This window comes from Amphiura filiformis, chromosome 9 (assembly GCF_039555335.1).
Source record: "Amphiura filiformis chromosome 9, Afil_fr2py, whole genome shotgun sequence".
Classification (NCBI taxonomy): Eukaryota; Metazoa; Echinodermata; class Ophiuroidea; order Amphilepidida; family Amphiuridae; genus Amphiura; species Amphiura filiformis.
This window is the reverse complement of record NC_092636.1, coordinates 15,968,378-15,987,562: the sequence shown is the minus strand read 5'-3', so window position 1 is coordinate 15,987,562 and position 19,185 is coordinate 15,968,378. Positions and strand designations below refer to the sequence as shown.

Sequence of the window (19,185 nt, the reverse complement as noted above, 5' to 3'; positions counted from 1 at the left end):
AAATGTAATCGGTCAAAGTTAATCACTTTGAAACCCATACTCCCCCTGTATTATGCCTTTACCTACATATTCCCCAACTGGAGTGAGTATTTCAAATGGAAGTTACCAAACTGTCCATTCTATTTGAAACTCATACTCCCTCTGTGGAAGACTTAAGCCAAATCTTCTACAGGGGTAGTGTGGATTTTAAATGGAATAGCCTATTACATATTTATGAGACTTGCCCATGTCTGCTTAAAATAATGAAAAGGCTTCATATACATGTGACATCAGTATTATATTCTCTATGGGAGGTTCAGAACACACAAGTTATACAACAGCCATGAGTTTAAACTTATCAAGAACACTACCATGTCAATGTCATATCATGGAATGCATCACATTTAACAAGCCTCTCAATCCCTTCAATATACAACATTTTGTTTTGTTACTTTCGTAACCAGTACTGCTTAAACAGAACAACCAACTGTATATAATGCATAGAACAATGATTACCTACCAGCATCTTGTACCGGTAGTAACCTATTCAACATTTCTTTTATTAAACATAATTGGCACTTTAAGAATCTCAAACAAAATTACTATTACTTTACATAATACAATGACATTTAAGTAATCGGGATATACACCATTCATTTACCCGACATGACTTGACATATTATTTTTTATCCAATATACTGTGACAATAGTCCAAACAACTACACATGTACAGATGGAGTCATACAATTGCATTGAAACACACACACACCGCGAGAAACAAACCAAACACACAGAGGGTAACATGCATATTATATTCTTCAGTGTCCAAAATGATTTTAATCAACATATCTTCAGTCTTATGTCTAACCACAGACCCAATTAAGTACATCTATGAGTAACTCAAGTTTAAAAAGAGCAAAATAGGTTTTATTGACCTCTGTGTAGTTTTACAGAAAGAAAAAAACATTACTTGTCGTCAACCTGACTAAACAGCATCTCAGAAGCACCAATTACATCAATTTACATGTACCTGTCGTCCTGCCACAAAAAATGACTAACCAGCATTCATATTCATTGTCGCAGTTTTGCAATATTAATTTGTACCACTTACAAACTTCAGTCCGATGTCATTAACATTGATGAAAAGAAGAGATGAGTGTACTGTAATTTCCGGAATATAAGCCACAGGGTCAGAAAGACTCAAATATTAGCGTATAAGCCGCACTGACGTTCGTCGGCTCCAACAAATAACGTAGAAGCAGTGGCTTACATTCCGGAAATTACGGTATCATTAATGTTTGCGGTTCATTTGCCAACTGAAACCTTACATTCTTAAAACAAAAAGCATTATAAAAAATAGTTATCTGATAAATCTGATATTTTAAGTACATATTGATTACTCACATATTAACAAAGTAAACATATTATCAACCATAGTGCACCTAAACGACACACCACTGATGTAGTATTCCGCCTAAATATAAACTGACGGGCAAGACTTTGTAGATCAATGTATGTACACTGGTTAAAGCTGTATTATAACACACTTAGAACTTTATCCCAGTTATATCAATCTAATTCAATGGAACAACCAACATATATGCTACTGCAATGCCAATCCTAATGATTATTCGTAAGCTGTTTGTGATATACACTTGTGTATTGGAGAGCATTGGAAACCTCAAGCCTGATCAGCATGACAAGGCTACATAAATTATAATCACTCAAATGGACTACCATTGATTTTATTATAAAATACCCCCCCCCCCCCAAAAAAACCCACTTATCATCTAATAAACCTAATGTAACTATATGACACTAATTATCTGCTGCAACATACATCATTTCTTTGTTTCATTACATTATTTCTTGTAAACATTATTATCATTAGTGAGAAAGTTTCAAAAAAATCCCCTGCCAAGAAAGCTTTATTAGAGGTATATAAGATTTTGAGAGCTATCAGAGAGTCCTGAGAGCAGACACTGGCAAATACCAGGTTATTTTGTCTTGTTTTTTTCTTCCAGAGTTACTTGTAATGCAACCAAATACAACATTTTATGTACATCTTGGCCAACGAAATAGTTGCTACTGGATTGAACCAGGGTTGCCAAAAGATTTCAGCCCGAATCGCGGATCAAATAATTGAAAAGTCGCCCAATTTTTTCTCTTTACCATTGGTTTCTATGGGGCAGGAAACTATCGGAAGTCGCGGGAGCCAATGTTGAAAAGTCGCCCAAATTTTTTCTTAACCAGGCCTCGAAATAAGAAGAAAAATCCAAGGGTCCTCTGGACCCTTGCCTTTGAAATTTCAAGGGTCCTCACTAATTTTAAAGGGTCCGACCCGGACCCTTGCCTTTGAAATTTCAAGAGAGAAATTAGCTGCGGCGATCACAGTATGTATATTGTAGAAAATTGAAAACCCAGGTTGAAAACTTGAAGGGAAAGAAAAATGAAGTGTACCCCAGGGAGCGGGATGTATCACGTGAACCAGATTTTCCTGTGGAACAAAAAAACTAGGATTTTCTGCTCTTTGCTTGGTTCAATTTTTACGGGTCACGCGGACCCGTACCGTAGGAAATTTGGGGGTCCGCGCCTACTTTCATGGGTATTTGACGCAAGGACGCGTTTTATTTCGAGCGCTGTTCTTAACCATTGGTTTCTATGGGACAGGAAATTGTCAAAAGTCACGGGGGAAAGCTTCAAAAGTCGCCCAATTGGGCTACCAAATCGCAGGTTTGGCAACCCTGGATTGAACTAATCAAACTGAATGAAGTGTGGAGAGATAGCAACCAAGACAAAACAGTTTAAAACTCTTTTACAGATGGTGTTCTTTTCAAAGTCTCTTTTACAGATGGTGTTGTTTTCAAAGTCACATTGGATGTTTCCCCATGCAAAGCAAATGAAATAGGACTCTTAGTCATTTGTTTATTTTTCAATATTACAACTCAATGCCGAGATGGATGTCTTTGCTGCGATTCATTTTAAATTTGTGACCAATTTCATTTAGAAAGTGCACGGAAACAGGCGTTAAGTTAGAAAAGGCTGCAAGACACAATACTTGGGGAAGGGACCTTTAAAATAAAATTGTAAATGTCCAATGAAAATATCTCGTCATACATGGTTAGAATTTACAATCAAGTTTCAAATGCTCTGCTCCAAAGGGGCCAAAGGAGGCATTTTTGAAAATTGAGTTACTATAATTATTACCTTGAAGTAACATTAGGCTATCATATACTGAAAACACCAAAGGTCTAGCATACTTGGTTCTTAAGTTGTGTGGGTTTGTGAGGTGTATTTTATTGTTTTTTACTCCATATTTTTGCCTTTATCGCAGTTTTAAATTTGCCGCCTTTGGCCCCATGGATCAGATCGTGTCACAAATGAACTTTACGTCCAATTAAAATAATTAGCAAGACCTAAAATGTTTCTACATTTTCAACAGCATTACATGATGCACATCTCAAAAATATGCAGATTTTAGGTTCAATCAACAACCTGAATTGAGTAGAATTACTAGCCTTCTCTGTCTATGTATAATGTGATTAGAAAAATAGTACATTATTTTGGGATTAACTTTTAGTATATAACAGTCAACGATGTTCAGCCCTGTTACATGCATCAACAGAGGGAGTATGAATTTCATTTGGAATGAACACATCAGCAGCTCCACTTAAAATGCACCCTCCCTCTGTGTTAAATTCAGGTTGAATCTTTCTCAGGTGTCTGAAATTTAAATGGAGCTGCCTAATGTGTTCATTCCATTTGAAATGCATACTCCCCCTAAGCACTGCTAAGTGGAATAGCCCACTGCTATAAATCTATGTTACACTCGAGTGCTGAACAGTGAAAGGATGGCAATATTCAAAATCAAAGACAAAAGTAAAATAAGTTCCATTCTACATGATTCACTGTATTTAAACAAAGCTGTCCACATTTAGGCACCTCGACAGAGAGAAAATGGAGAAATAAAAACATGCCAACATTAATAACATCTTGAAAAGGTTCACTAGGTTTTGACAAGATGACATTGACTGCTCAGTGCCAGAAGTGGGTAAGTTCAATAGCTGCCATATGTAGATGCATACAATATACTATATGTAAATTGCCAAATGTTCACAGGGCACCCATTGCACTTACCCATTTTTGGCACTGAGCAGTCAAAATGTATACCGTAAACGTTCGCCCAATGGTGCTATGGGCTCCCTTCACATAAGTGGAGTTTTAGGCACAACATAAAAGTGCCCTCCCGTAAAATTCCCACCAACAAATAAGGGTACGGAACCTTAATTCTTGTTGGAATTTCAGAGGAGGGAGCTCTCTATTTGCACATGAAATTTACCCCAAGCCAAAGGAGCCCAGGTGCGCCATTTGGTGAACGTTTACGGTATTATAACATTAATATCGCCAACTGACATGTGAAGTGACTTCACAAACTAACATACGCATAACATAAATGGAATTAGTGTGTTACAAAAGAAACCAAGTGCACCAAAACTAATTGCACCCATATATTTAATCGCAACTTAAGTAAATAATTTTGGATTTCAAAATTCCTTGCAGCTAATACAAACTTTTACTGTTTTATAATGCGTACTTTATGAATCAACTTGACTGAACTTTGATATTGTTTCGTATCAAAAGAAAAAAACAACTTTGATATTGTTTAGTATCAAAAGAATTGCACATGATTACAATCAAACAATTTTAGAAAAACCATGGACTTTGACTTTTGAGAAAAAACATGTGTGCAATTACTTTTGGGACACTGTGTATATGAAATAATCAAAAACTAAGTTCACAACGATCACAATAGCCCACATTATTTCAGAGACTGATATTTTTATGTGATACAAAACCATCGTTGTAATACATTGAATAAAAAAAATAACTACAGACAAAATATCTAATTCTCGATCACAAGAGACAACTTGGGTACGCGCAGATATTTGCGTCGAGCGTGCTACGCAATGACCACACGCTTACGGCTCAAGCACATCTTTTGAGAATTGACCAATCAATATCTTTGGTCTCACGATCCTGTTGTTCCATGAAAAGTACGCTGATGCCACAATGCACAGAAGGTACATTATCTCATGATCGAGAATTCGATATTTTACCTACATATTGGCAAATAATAATAAAAGTGTATAGCTTTGAAATACAATTCTTCCGTAGCACATAGCAACCATGGACCCACTAATTTTCAATGTGTAGTGAAGCATTGTCAGCTTGGCTGGCTGACGATAACCTAGCCAAACTGAGAAAGCTTAGCTACACACTGATAATTGGACAGAATCTTCTAAAACGTCCATGACATGTTATTTAAGCAAACTAACAAGGGATGAAATCAAAACTCGCCGCCTGTTCTGTCCAGTTCCATCAGGTTTCTATTGTTCTAACAATGGAAACCCGATGGAACCGAGCAGAACCGGCGGTTAACCGCTGGTCCAGTTTTGATTTCATCCCTAGGAATTATTACCCATTCTTGATTATATTTGACAACAAATATAATTCACCAACTTAATTCATGTTCACCACTCAATCATGTAGTGCTATCATTTTCATCACTAAATCAAGTGGTATAAATTTTTCTTTTTCGCAACCAATGGCATAATACCCTGACTTAAAGTTGACTAAAACTGTATATTCTCAAATAAATAGACATGATAAACAGGGAACCATAATTCTTGTCCTTGCAGAAAAATTATAATACTTTTCGATCTTGATTGGTAGAAATATATATAACAATGTTGAGTTTCAATATATGATTTCGTCAAATTATCAGTATGGCAGCTTATGCAGTGTTGCCATTTACATTAAAAGAGATAATGGCTACCATGTTGCTCTTGGCAAACACGATATGCTGCAAAGAATTTTGACGAATGAAAGAGTAATCCTTGCAAGAGAAAATGCAGCATGTACGCACTGCTTTCCAGAAATTGACACAAATCAGTGATATCATAAAGCAACTGACTAGACTAGAAGAAAACGTGACCTTTGACCGACACTACAGAAAGATGAAATAGAACACTCGATGTCATCATTATGTTATTAGCATTCGGTATTGAAATCATATATTGCTGTGCAACACATGTGGCAGACACACTCTTAAAAGGTATGTGCATTTCTGCAGACACCGCATCCAAGAGCAAATTCTTCTCCAGTTGGTGGATGCTCAACATGAAGAGGGCATTCATCTCCTTCCAGTTGCTTGGCTCTTGGACCTATGGATTATAAAGAAAAGAATGGAAAAATGTTTTTATTATCTGAAAATGAGACAATTCTATATTGGGTTTGACACATTGGGACAGGAAGAAAGTTTGCGCTGATTCAAGTGGGCAGGTTTTAACACAATTTATTAAACAGTGGTGCCCCCGTAAGAACTCTTGCGCCCCCCTTTGAATGCGTTGACAATCAAGCCCAAAGACTTGTACTTGGTTATACAATTTAATTTGTCGAAAACATATTGTCTAATATCTTTTATAACCAATTATCAAAATACATGTATTACAATTATGAGCAAATTCATAACCTTTACTCACAATTTTGAATGCGTAAGACTTGTGCCAAGTCTTTGATTTCTCTTAATTTCATATGATTTTTATGAAATCAATTGTCACACTTCCGATGGATGGTTTGGATAAAATTTAACATCATTCCGATAGACGCAGTTCTAAACAAACATATTACACAATGAGTATGGGTAAGGAATCAAAGAATATGTGACCTTGCTCCACAACATTGCGATGATGTTATGACATGCACTCCGATCTCACAGGCCTAAATACTGTAAAAGTGAATATTTTCGCGATTTTGAAGATTTTGTTAATTGCGCAAGAATTTAATTTCGCGATTTTGATATTGATACAATAGAAACCTAATGCAAAATGTTATTTTAGTGAGTTTTTATTTTTGCGATTTTATGTCCACTCGCGAAAATAAAAACCTCGCGAAAATTTCTACTTTTACAGTATTACAGATTACACACAACTGAGCTTGGTTCCATTCATCTAGCATGCATTACAGACAATCAAGTTAACATTGCAATATCACATCGTCTACATGTAATCCACCTGTCACAAAATCACATCACACTAACCTGCTGGGCAATGAGGTAGTTCTGTCTTTGTGATACTTGTGATCCTCTGGAAGTCATCATGGCAAGCATTGCAGAAATGGGTCGTACCAAAACAAAAGAACACCGCTACGGAGCAACAATACCTGCACTTGTATTCCAAAAAATCTGTACCGTGTTTGGGACACATCTGCAAGATAAGACAACAGAGTTTATGTCATTTTTGAAGCCACTCTAAACTCTAAAATGAAAACAAAGTATAATACAGACTGTAAAAGAATTTAGGTACCAGTTGTTTTCACCCCTGTGTATACTAAACAAAGACAGATGTGTTATAATTAGAATCAGCAGCCAAAAGCTGCATCTTTTAGCTCAGATTTAAATTAAGACCTCATTTGTAGAAATCATAAAGACACAATTATTTGGGGTGAACATAACTGGTACCTTAATTATTGTGAAAAAAAAAGACTAACCATTCCACATTCATTTTAGAGTAACATGTATACAGGTGCTATTATCAATTGCTGGGCTCATTGGCTCCACACTATCATACCGTCTGACAATAGAAAGTCCAAAATCAGGGGCGTACCCAAAAAAGCTAGACCCTGGGGTGAGCAGCGGCAAGAAAAGTCCCAAAATAGGCTTCATTTTACATGTTTGAGGCATAGACCCTGGAGTGCACATGTACCATCTGCACCTTACCCAAAATAATTTCAATATCAAAAACAAAATTATTATTCAGTCATTACAACATTCAGTCATTACATATATTGGGCTATTTTCTATATAGCTAAATTTGTTCTTACTTTGAAAGATTTGAAAAAATTTGATTGTTCAGACTTTTGGGAGTTTCAAAATTCTAAAATCTGAACAGTTGGAAGGTATGTAATATGCAGTAGTTCTATTGCGCAGTTATCAATAATGAGGCACCTTGTCCTATCTGAGCGGGGCAATAAAAACGAGAGCTATCCCGGGTTTTACCCGATTAATCTCAGAATTCTTTATATCCTGAAAATTGGTCGTAAACCATTGTAAACTGGTGTGTTCTGTACAATTCAATGCAATAAAATGCGATTTTTAAGGGGATTCACCCATTGCTTCTGAGATTTTTACAGTGTATCGGCACTCATTCGCGCACCAATTTTCACCAATCTTCAGTTAGGACTAATGTTCCCTATGTCAGATAATGGTTGAGGTCCAACATTCTTTAACCTTTTCCCAAAGCTCAAAGATGATATGTAAGCCCCGGCAAAAAACGCAATCTCGGTTTTCTCGCCGCAATTCTCGCTATTGAGTAATTATCTCGCTTTTACAAGCAATAAAACAAGGTGTTTTATGCCACAAAATCTTCCGAAAATCATTGAGTTCCATGCCGTGTTGACAATTCATGTCATCAAGTAAGCTTAAATGCACTCGCCAGTGTGTAGTTTCAGTGCTTAATTGGTCTCTAAAATGTCATGTCAAGGTAATTGAATACTAAATTATAGTAGTTTATTGTTAAATTTATTAAGCTGAGAAAGGATTTATAATGTAAACAACATATTGAGGTGGAAATAATTGAATTTCTGTTTACGTTTTTCGTCCTTCGATCGTGAGTCGGGCGCCATGTTTACATACATTGGAGTTGGACTGCTTAGACTCCCAGAGGGCAGTATTTTGTTTTATTTAATTTTTAATTTGTCAATTTTTGGCGGCGATTTTCCAGGAAAATCTCGTTTTTTAAAGCAAATTTGGGGTAAATCTCGCTTTTTATTTTTTCATATCTCGTTTTTTGCCTTTAAAAATTGCGTTTTTTGCCGGGGCCTAATGATATGGAATCTATTATAAAAGAGGTGATTATCTTTTTCACACAGTCAGAAACTAGTTGAAACAGACACATTAAACAGTACATGAATGTGTTACCTGTGCTCTTGAAACATCTGAGCATGCTCCGCACACCAGCTCAGCAGGGTCATAGTCCTCTTGATAACCAGCATCCTGGTCACATCTAGCCTCTCCACCATAGTAAGCCTGTTGGCATGCACACAAAAAAATATCATTAATATATTCAGTTTCATAAGGTAAGTTTAGCATGAAGACAGAACACCTTTTATCTGTTACAGTAACTGATGATGTTGATGTTATATCCATTATTAGCCCATTGCATGGTCCCGCCGTATGTGAGAAAAACCCCCATCTGGGAGTATACATGAATGGGAGTTGAAGCAGTCAAATAACATTGTATAAAGTAGCATAATTCTTTGTTTCATGTCTATTGCCAGTTCGAGGCTCTCCTTGCAAATTACCCTGCAGCCTGTTTGGATCACATTCCTCAATTTAGTTGGTAAGGAGGTTACAAGCCATACTACCAATACTTACTGATAACACCTTAACAGAGAGAGTAATAATATAAGCCTTGTAAGGGAAACAACACAATAGATTTGCCCAGTCGATGAACCTCCCTTGTATACACTCTGCGATAAATATTACCTGCACGATTCGATACTACAACCAGCGAAATATGCACCAACATCACTACCAAACTTGAAACGAACCAATGTATTATACTGTGGCAGTTTATATGAACATCGTTTATATGAACATCTTTTCAATAGAAAAATCACTGGGATTTGCTAGCACAAGCCGCAATTGAAACTGTGGTAATAACCCTTTTACAGTGGATTATGGCAAGTTCTTCATCATCCTTTAGGATTTGCCTTCTTTAGTTTTAATCCCTTAATTGTCTACACATCATGGACCTGTGACTGCCTCAACATTATCTTGTGTGCTGAATCTTATTTGATCCACCCACATTTAGACAAAATTTCACCAACTTGTGATTTGTCTCTTTACCCACCCACATACCTTTTTGCATTTGAAGCAGACATAGTATGCGTATCTATTCATAGCAAAGCCCGCTGTATCATTGTAGAATCGTGCTCCAGGAGTTGTCACCGCCTCACATTTGTGTAAGCCTTCATATTCCAGTCGCATCAGCGCTTTCCGCCTCACATCTGATTTGAGAGCCTTGATTGGTCCAAGTACATCTCGTAGTGATTTATGCTCGATACCATTCTAAACAACAAGATGTGTACAGATATTTATTATTTTTGAAAGGATTAAAAGTAAGTTATATATAACTGCGACTATGGACTATGGAGATAAGACTAAGTGAACGCTTATGCTGGTTTCATACTTTCCTGCCGCTTGCTGATCTATGATTTTACTTCAATGTGCAGTCGCACCAGAAACGATAGCCGATATATCCATCACTCCACGTGGCGGCAGCACTGCTGGGAGTTGTATTCAAGTCAACTTGGAGCGGTGCCGCTCTGACGTATAAGAACAAAATACGATTTCGGAGCGGTGCTGTGCGGCAAGAGTGGCTTTCAGAGTCATGCCGCTGCAGCTCAGCGGTGTGCCACTCCGCTTGCAGACAAGTGCAAGCGGCATGATGAAGCATCACGCTGCTCAGTATCAAGTGGCAGAAAGTATGAAACCAGCATTATAAGTTCAAATTTCATCCTGCTTAATTATGAAGCTCCCGTGATCAAGTGGTTAAGGCCCAGGTTTTGTAGGCCCTGGTTTTGTAAACCCAGTTGTAAACCTGAGGTCATTATTGTTATATTGACGGAGATTACTTTATGTATTTTCATTGTTAGTTTGAATATTTTTTAGGGATCTTACCTTGCAAATTGGACATAATGAGAAACCAAATGTGATGCGTGGACCAACCCAATTCTTCTGAATCACTTCCTTACAACAATGCTGATGAAATACATGGCCACACTCAAGCTGAAATACAATCATTAATAAATGTTATTAGCCATAACACTAAAAACTGATGATGATCCAATAAAATAGTAGGTACAACAAACATTAAAATGGTAAAATTTTACACTTCTTGGGACTCCAACATATTTGGTGAACAAAATTGTGCCATATTGCAGTGCTGAGCTTCCATCTTCCTCCCTTCGATGATCTCAAAATGAGAGTGTGTTGTGTATGCCTGTCAAACGTGTGCTTTAATTACAGCGTACGCTTTGAAAAAGCCTCTTGGCACATTGCTAGAAAAGCGCAAGAAACAAAAATGCACATTTTGCACATACGCTTGCAGGGAGAACCCTTGACGGGGTCACCAATCAATGGCTGCCGAGAAATCAGATGGCATGAAGAAACATCTAGGATAGGATGTGAAACGTCGGCAGTTAAAATAGCAAGTCCAGTTAAACAGATTTTAATTATCAATTTGATATGGGGGAGCAGCGCTTCAACACCGATTGATTTCCCCCAGGTTAATTCAAACGTAAAAAGAAGAAAAAAAAGTTTGGGCTATTCCAGTTAAAATCCATACACCCTTTACTGAAGACACGACCTTAATCTTCCACAACGGAAGTGCAAAATTCAAATGGGGTTACCTAAATGGATAATTCCATTTGAAATCTACACCCCCCTGTATGGGAGATTAAGGTCATGTCTTCCATAGGGGTGATGGATCTCAACTAGAATAACCCATCTTGGAGCAGACAACACTGAATTTGTGGCTCCATTTGAAATCTACACCCCTTGTGTGAGAGATTAAGGTCATGTCTTCCATAAGGAGTGTATGGATTTCAACTGGAATAGCCCAGTTTGGAGCAGACGACACTGAATGTGTGGCTCCATTTGGAATCTACACCCCCGTGTGGGAGATTAAGGTCATGTCTTCCACAGGGGGTGTATGGGTTTCAATTGGAATAGCCCACATACAGGGGAATGATAACCCAACATTCCTTATTCCTATCCATGCTCTTACCTGTATAGCAGGTGCACATGCCAATGCTTCAGTGAAACAAATCATACACATATCATCTGCGTCCTGCTTGAGTGCCAGCTCTGTACCACACCCATGTAGACATGGTAAGCATGGGTCTTCATCCTTGACGCCTCCGCATAGATGACCACAAGAGTGTGTTTTTGCACAGGCGTTGGCAACATGTTTCTGTTGGGATAGCAATATAATATGATATCAACATCATTAGTCATCTCATCTGAATGGATACATATAGAGATTAACCCGAACACCCTAGCTGCTTTTTGGCGAGGGGAAGGAAAGAAGAAAGAAGAGAAAACTCATTTCGGGTGCGGTTTTGAACCACCGACCCCTTGGGTGCCAGACTCATGCACGGGCCTACCTTGCTATAGAAGTGTAGCTTTGCTAGCCAAGCTTTCTGTGACCATAAGACTGTTCGCATGATGACACAATCGCATCACGTGGGATACTTGCCCGTGCATATGCTTTGTGAAGTGTGATTTTTCGATGTTTGGTACGGTTAGAGTTCATGAAGTATTGATTCATTGATTGAAATATCAGCAACTTATTGCTATTTCATTACTATTAAATAATTACTTGGTTCCTCCTGGCAATTGAAATCTCAATGTTAAAGACACAGAAATCAGCAAGAAAGGTTATTTACACAAACCTAGGTTTCAACCAATATGAAAAAACTTTTTTGGATTAAGTTGAAGGAATAAGGCTCTGGATCACAAATTGCCCCTTTAAGAAACAGGAAAGAAAGAAAAGAACACAAATCTTGCACAATTACCTGGCATTCTGGATCCTCGCATACACTGGCTGCAGCTAGTAGACCACTGGTGGCAGAGGAACCACAGAAACGACACACACCCAAGGTAGAGCCACTACCACTACCATTAGAGTTAGCTGCATCACAACAAAACAAGAAAACAAAATTATTGGGGTCTGTACAAATTCCTCTATATAGTTTAATCACAGTAAGTCAATGACATCAGTGCATATTTTATTGGGCACAGCTTCAAATCGTGAGCGTTTGCTCAAAGCGCTGGTGTACATGCACATTTTGAGACACTGCATAGATTTGTGATGCCTCAAAACAATGATGTAACTATCTCGCCAAAATGAAAAAAAAAATCAAGTATTTACACATGTGTGTGGTGGGGGGAGAAAGTTTTAACTTAAAAGTTTGACAAATTTTGACAGCTGCGGTGCAATTTCATCTGACGCAGAGCAATTTGAAGTGCAGTTTCAGACAATCAACACATGAAGTCAGTACAATGTGGTATCGCAATTTTAAAGTTGTATCGCAAAAGGCAAATTTTGGGGTGCAAATTGCACTACGATAGGGCTTATTTCGAATGCTGAACACATCTCAATTGAATACTTACATGCGCTTCCTTCCTTGAATTCTACCATAGCTTTGAGTGTCTTGGAGTCTGCCAATGTCATGATCCAAAATAGTTTACTGCGACCGCACCCTTCATGCAGGTCCACTTTGATAGCTTCCTCTTCCTCTTTGAAGACCTAGGATTAGAATAAATCAATAAAAAATGATCAGGTATCTTGTATCATAATACATCAATACTCCATGAATACTAATGCCATGTATGCTCCATCATGACTAAATACATCAACTCAGAAAAAAACCCAAAAAAACATAAAGCCATAATACAGGGGGAGTACAAGTTTCAAAATGATTAACCCTGACAAGTTACATTTGAAAAACATACTCCCCCAATGGAACAAATTTCCATATATACATCTACTCAGAGAAAAACAAACAAACATACAGCCATAATACAGGGGAGTACAAGTTTCAAAATGATTAACCCTGACCAGTTACATTTGAAAAACATACTCCCCCCAATGGAACAAATTTCCATATATACATCTACTCAGAGAAAAAACAAACAAACATACAGCCATAATACAGGGGGAGTACAAGTTTCAAAATGATTAACCCTGACCAGTTACATTTGAAAACATACTCCCCAATGGAACATATTTCCAATATCATCCACAGGGGTAGTGTGGATATCAACTGGCACAGCCCTATATACTAACCTTCCTTTGATGATTCCTAGTCTTTCTGTGTAGATGTAGCACCTTATCACATTCGGCGCACAAGTTGCCGCATTCTGTACATAAGATTATTGCTGGGGTTTCGCCGTCATCATGATTGTCACAGGTTGGCTTTTGTTTGCTGGCACCCGCCTCTTTGCCTTGACCCCACTGGCTAGAAGACAGTCTTTCTACATGCTCTGTCTCCAACACACACAGTGATGCAAGAGACAACCACAACTGGGAAGACACAAGACAAACAAATTAATTATCGGTCATGCAACAAATACACTGTTTGCAGTGTGATTTTCTTCTAACTAAAGATTTATCAAATGTTTTACTTGAAATCCAAACAGAAACTCCTGCTTCATCCTTTGAATGTCCGAGTGATATACTCCATCTAAATACGTGGGTAGTGAATTGTCACCCTGCATTTACAGCACAGTAGAAACGACCCGATGAAGGTGAGAGGATAAAATATGAGTGACGGCGAAAGCGCTGTAAGTGCTCAGTATAAACACGCTGTAAGCCTCATAAAAGGTTTACTTTAATATTAGTGGTGGGTCAAAGAATGGTGATGTTTCAAATTTCTTTGGGAATCAGCATAATGTAGTATGACCTCCTGTGCATGTTGACACTTTTTATATCCAAATTGGCTAAAATATTGAAAATTTGAAACAACACCCTTTTATGGCTGTTTGAACTACACCTATTAATATTTTAGGTTTTTTTTATCCATATTTGAGTCAGAGATGTAAGTGAGGTAATGACCCACTCCCTGAAAATCATGCGAGTCGAAGGCGAGCAGCTGACCCATGGGGCAGAGTCCCTGGAGGGGGTTCATCCCCTCACCCCCCTCTCCTAAAAAGGGTTTTTTTTTCTCCTTTTATGACAAATTATCATCATCCTATTCCGAAATGTAAAAAAAAAAAAAAAAAAAAAAAAATTCCGTAAGTCTTACATTTCTGTTGAGTTTTATTGATGTTCACTTACCGTGTGTGTTTTAATACACTCTGCTGGTGTCCTTTTTGACTCATCCAGCTTAGTTAATGAAAGTACTGCTTCAGCTATTGCACCTCGTGTTACATTGGCCCACGCCTCAGACAGCTTGCCCTGAAGTATAATAATATCATAAATTCAAATCATTTTCTTTAAGCTTTGAGATAATATAGCTTTTGATCAAGTCTTTTAGAATGGCCAGGTCATGGGCCATATTCCCAACTGTTAAATAAATAACAGTATAGAGGCCATGCAGCCAAAATTGCCCGATATTACAATTTCGTAGGACAGTGTGCCGATAAAATAAGATAACATATGATACCTCATAACACATTCTAATGCAATGAATACCCAATAACAGCAGTAAATGCTTCCTAACAAAACAAACAGCGAGCCAGGCGATAATTTAAAGCAAGCATGTGACTGATAGTCTATCAATCTCGCTACAGAAATAAAAACACATAATAAAATAAAACCATTTTTATTTAAGAGTTACTTATGAAGATCCTATTTGAACTAGAGCACAAACAAACTTTGAACTTACAGCTGACATGTCTTTGATGAGTTGGATAATTCTTTCAGCTATGTTATGCGACAGACTTCCTCTCATCCACCATCTACCAGCATCGACCTGCTTACGACCCATGCCATCTTCCTCTGCACTCATACTGTACAAAATAATTCACAACATTTATTCAGTTACCTTTGGATAAGAAACAAACAGGGACGTACTTGCAGCACAGATACCGTAAAAACCTGTAATATACTGCACACAAAAAGTATCCAAACACAAAAGCAAATATCTTAAAGAGGAAGCCCCACCAGAGCAGTTCTTCTGGGGTGAACTAAACCTGCCTGATTATCAAATTAACCAGGGAAAATGTTATCTCTGAATTTGACAGGTGCTAATTGATGCAATAACATTAAACATTAGCACCTGTCAAATTAAGAGATAACATTGTCACTGATTAATTTGATAACCAGGCAGGTTTTGGTTCACCCCAGAAGAACTGCACTGGCGAACTTCCTCCGTAAAGAAACTTTGCCTAATTTACCAAATGAATTAGTCAATAGATGGATAATTTTGTTCTGTGTAATTTTGATACCTCATTTGGCACAATGCAACTTTATTTTCACAAGTTATACCTATAAAAGGACACCATTTCAAAATGTGACAATATTTTTATAGCATTTCTTTCGAAACACGCTAATTATGAGCACCGCAAGTGAGTGTTGATTTGTAACGCTATAACGGTAGGAATCATTCTGAAGGAGAAAATATGCCCAATTTGTCACTTTTGAAATGATCTCTCTTCCATTCAATTCGGTGTAACTTGGGAAATCAAGTCGCATCATTTCAAATAAGGTATCAAAATACACAGAACAAAATTATCAATCTATTGACTTATTCAAACAATACTCTTTTTACTAAAGGAATATACAACCAAAAACAATGTATCAACTTACATCTGTTGCAATTTCGCAAGGCTAAGTGAGTGTGTTCCTTTTCCTTCTGACCCTGGGATCTTTCCTCCACCGCCTTTCACCTTGGCCTGTACCGTCAATGCCTTACAGATACAAGAGAGGAAGATATCCAAGATACCCACGCTCTCTTCCAGTCTGGAGTCGGTCAATTTCTCACTGGCTTGTGTGAGAATGCTGAGATCAGCTGGTGGTAAGGTGGTGACACCAGTGAGCTTGGCAAAGTGTGCTGGAGACACCTCTGGAAGGAGTCGTCTAATGATAGAAGCCACCTAGAGGAGGGTACAAAAGGAGTAGTGTTAAGGTGGACACTGTAAGGGACTTCAATTTGTTGTGTATTTCATGGGTGTATATATATGGCACAAGAAGTGAATTATCTCAGCATTTACACAAAGGATTTATACAAAGGAATGTGGCTTGTGAGCCATGTGCTTATGGCTGCTACCATAATGCAGAAGGTAGGCATGTTGCCTATGGGTGTTGACGACAAGTAGAGCTAGCGTACACAAAAGAGAGTTTATGTATAAGCGCTGACGAACACTCTGTGTATGCTCAGATGAGCGCTGTCGCCAGGTCCAAATGCTGTACCGGTATAAGCTGAAGTATGCTAGAGGGTACAGGCATGGAACATTTCAATTGGTGTGTTTATTAATCTAAGGTTGCTACAGATGGCCTCTGCATGTAAAAGTTAACAAGTTTTTATCAACAACAAAAAAACTAAGTTATATACAAATGCTGAAAACACAGGTATACATAAACAGAATTATTGACCCCTTTCATCAAGGCCTAAAAACAAATTGTTTGAATGGCGTAACTAACCCGACCTACCATAGATATTTTTGTACCAAAATTGACCTACCTGTCTTTGTACTCTTGGCGTTCCAGTATGCAGCAATGACAAGAGATCCTTCAACAGCACTGCTTGCTGTGCAACGTATGCTCTACCCACGCTAGACCCGCTCAATGCAAGCACCATAGAGAGCAGCTCAAAGCAGTAGGCATCCGACACGAGGTTTGGTCACCTAGTTTGGATTCGTCCGATGGGCTGGGTGGGGTGGCCTTGGTTGTCAGTGTGATCTCCCATTCCTCTTTCATCTTTGTGGTTTCCTTACGAATGGCTTGCACAATGTGTGAGCATACCTACAGAAAATGGAAGATAGAATATAAGAATAACGTAATCTGATTTATTATAACGCAAAGAAAGTTTGGCTAGGTATAATTGACACCATCCAGTTTCCCCTCTTAATCACCAGTTATCGGATGATGGGTATAATTAAAGCAATAATGTATAATTTGCATAAAGAATAGATCGCTATATAAATGTTAGTTTTCACTGATCATATTGTCACCTTTTAATTTTGAGCCAAATAAATGAGGTAAAATGAAGAAAATCGCTATTTCATTCCAGCGCCTACAATGCATGTATTAGCTCGCCCATCGTATTATATGTATTATTGCGCGGAGCATCACGCAGCTGGGACGTATATTATAAGACGTACAACAAATAGCAATATGCACACAATATATACGTCACTGATTCAATGATACATGTACACATGAGCTGACATTCACCAGACATGTTAACAAGCACTCGATTGATGAACTCCGAATAAAACTGGAGATTTAATATAAAAATTTTACTGTAATTAAAGCACTTCAGGCTTAATCTTTCACATGGTATTTTATTACACTACTGGGCATTACAATCTTGCAAAAAGTAGAAATTCAAGAAAAATTGAGGGTGTTGCTGTGGAGCAAATCACACATTATGGCTGTTATTACCAGTTTTGCTTCTTAATACTTAGTAATACCAATGAACTTTGGAGCTGCTTACCTGTTTCTGTAAGTTGGTGAGTTTGCTACGACTGAAGAGGATTCCAACCATGTGTTCTCTTAGATCTGGATCACCATTATCCTGAAATATAACACACCAAGCATTAGCAAAAAACATTCAAATATTACCATGGTACACCACCTGTGAGTAATTAGCAAATTGATTCAAGAAACTTGTTATCAATGATAATTACTTGCAAATTTCACAGGGTTGTTGATTTTTTTTGTTTTGTTTTTTTAATTTTTTTAATTTAAATCGCTTTTTTTTGATTTTTTAAATTCCAGGAACTGCTATACTCCATTATAAATTCAAAAGAGACCAGTGGAATGTTAGACATATGCGCAATACTATCAGGTATTTACAAAAAATCAAAACACATTTTTAGATATGAAAATTTCAATGAAAAAATTAGGCAAAAATTGTTGGGGGAAACCTGTTGAATTCGACACCTTGAAGATGATTTTTTAGCAATAGATAAAGTAACATCATAGAGGTATTTTAATTGTATCCAAAAGTTGTAGAAACATCAGAAATGAAGTAAAACAGTCAATTTAAAAAAGAAATTAACTTAAATTTATCGAAAATGGCAAAAAATGAAAAAAGTTGATTTAAATCAGTGATAAAAAAAAAAAATCAAGTGATTAAAATCGCGATTTAGTGATTTAAATCAAACAACCCTGATGTTAATTTCACTATCCCAACTATGGAGTTTCATTTGGTCGGTTGGCATGACGTGTGATCCGTTGGTTGTTTTTGCCGGGATTCGCCTGTTCCATCTCGTGCCCTCGGACATGAAGGAAACACATACCGTTGCACTCAATGGGGGGAAATCCCAAAACATGTCATAAAATAAATACCTCTTGATAAAATATTCTCATCAGGGAATAATTCCCAATAATTACAAAAGGAAAAGCAAATTGGTATTTTCTATGAGGAGAAAATTGGCTGGAACTGAAATTAGGGATTTCGCAAGAGTATCCC

General features: G+C 37.5%; 1 protein-coding gene across 1 annotated transcript in view; it reads right to left on the bottom strand.

The window, feature by feature from the left end:
* Window positions 1-2,627: 2,627 nt before the first annotated feature.
* The window catches only part of LOC140159991 (E3 ubiquitin-protein ligase MYCBP2-like), a 142,657-nt gene continuing 126,099 nt past the window's right edge, over window positions 2,628-19,185 (bottom strand). Inside the window, 15 exon segments of the mRNA XM_072183257.1 lie at window positions 2,628-6,203; window positions 7,079-7,244; window positions 8,957-9,064; window positions 9,899-10,108; window positions 10,721-10,828; window positions 11,829-12,014; window positions 12,619-12,734; window positions 13,217-13,352; window positions 13,893-14,129; window positions 14,883-15,002; window positions 15,433-15,556; window positions 16,356-16,642; window positions 17,230-17,438; window positions 17,441-17,510; window positions 18,205-18,285. Coding sequence (XP_072039358.1) covers window positions 6,088-6,203; window positions 7,079-7,244; window positions 8,957-9,064; window positions 9,899-10,108; window positions 10,721-10,828; window positions 11,829-12,014; window positions 12,619-12,734; window positions 13,217-13,352; window positions 13,893-14,129; window positions 14,883-15,002; window positions 15,433-15,556; window positions 16,356-16,642; window positions 17,230-17,438; window positions 17,441-17,510; window positions 18,205-18,285 — 2,274 coding nt within the window. The 3' untranslated portion in view covers window positions 2,628-6,087.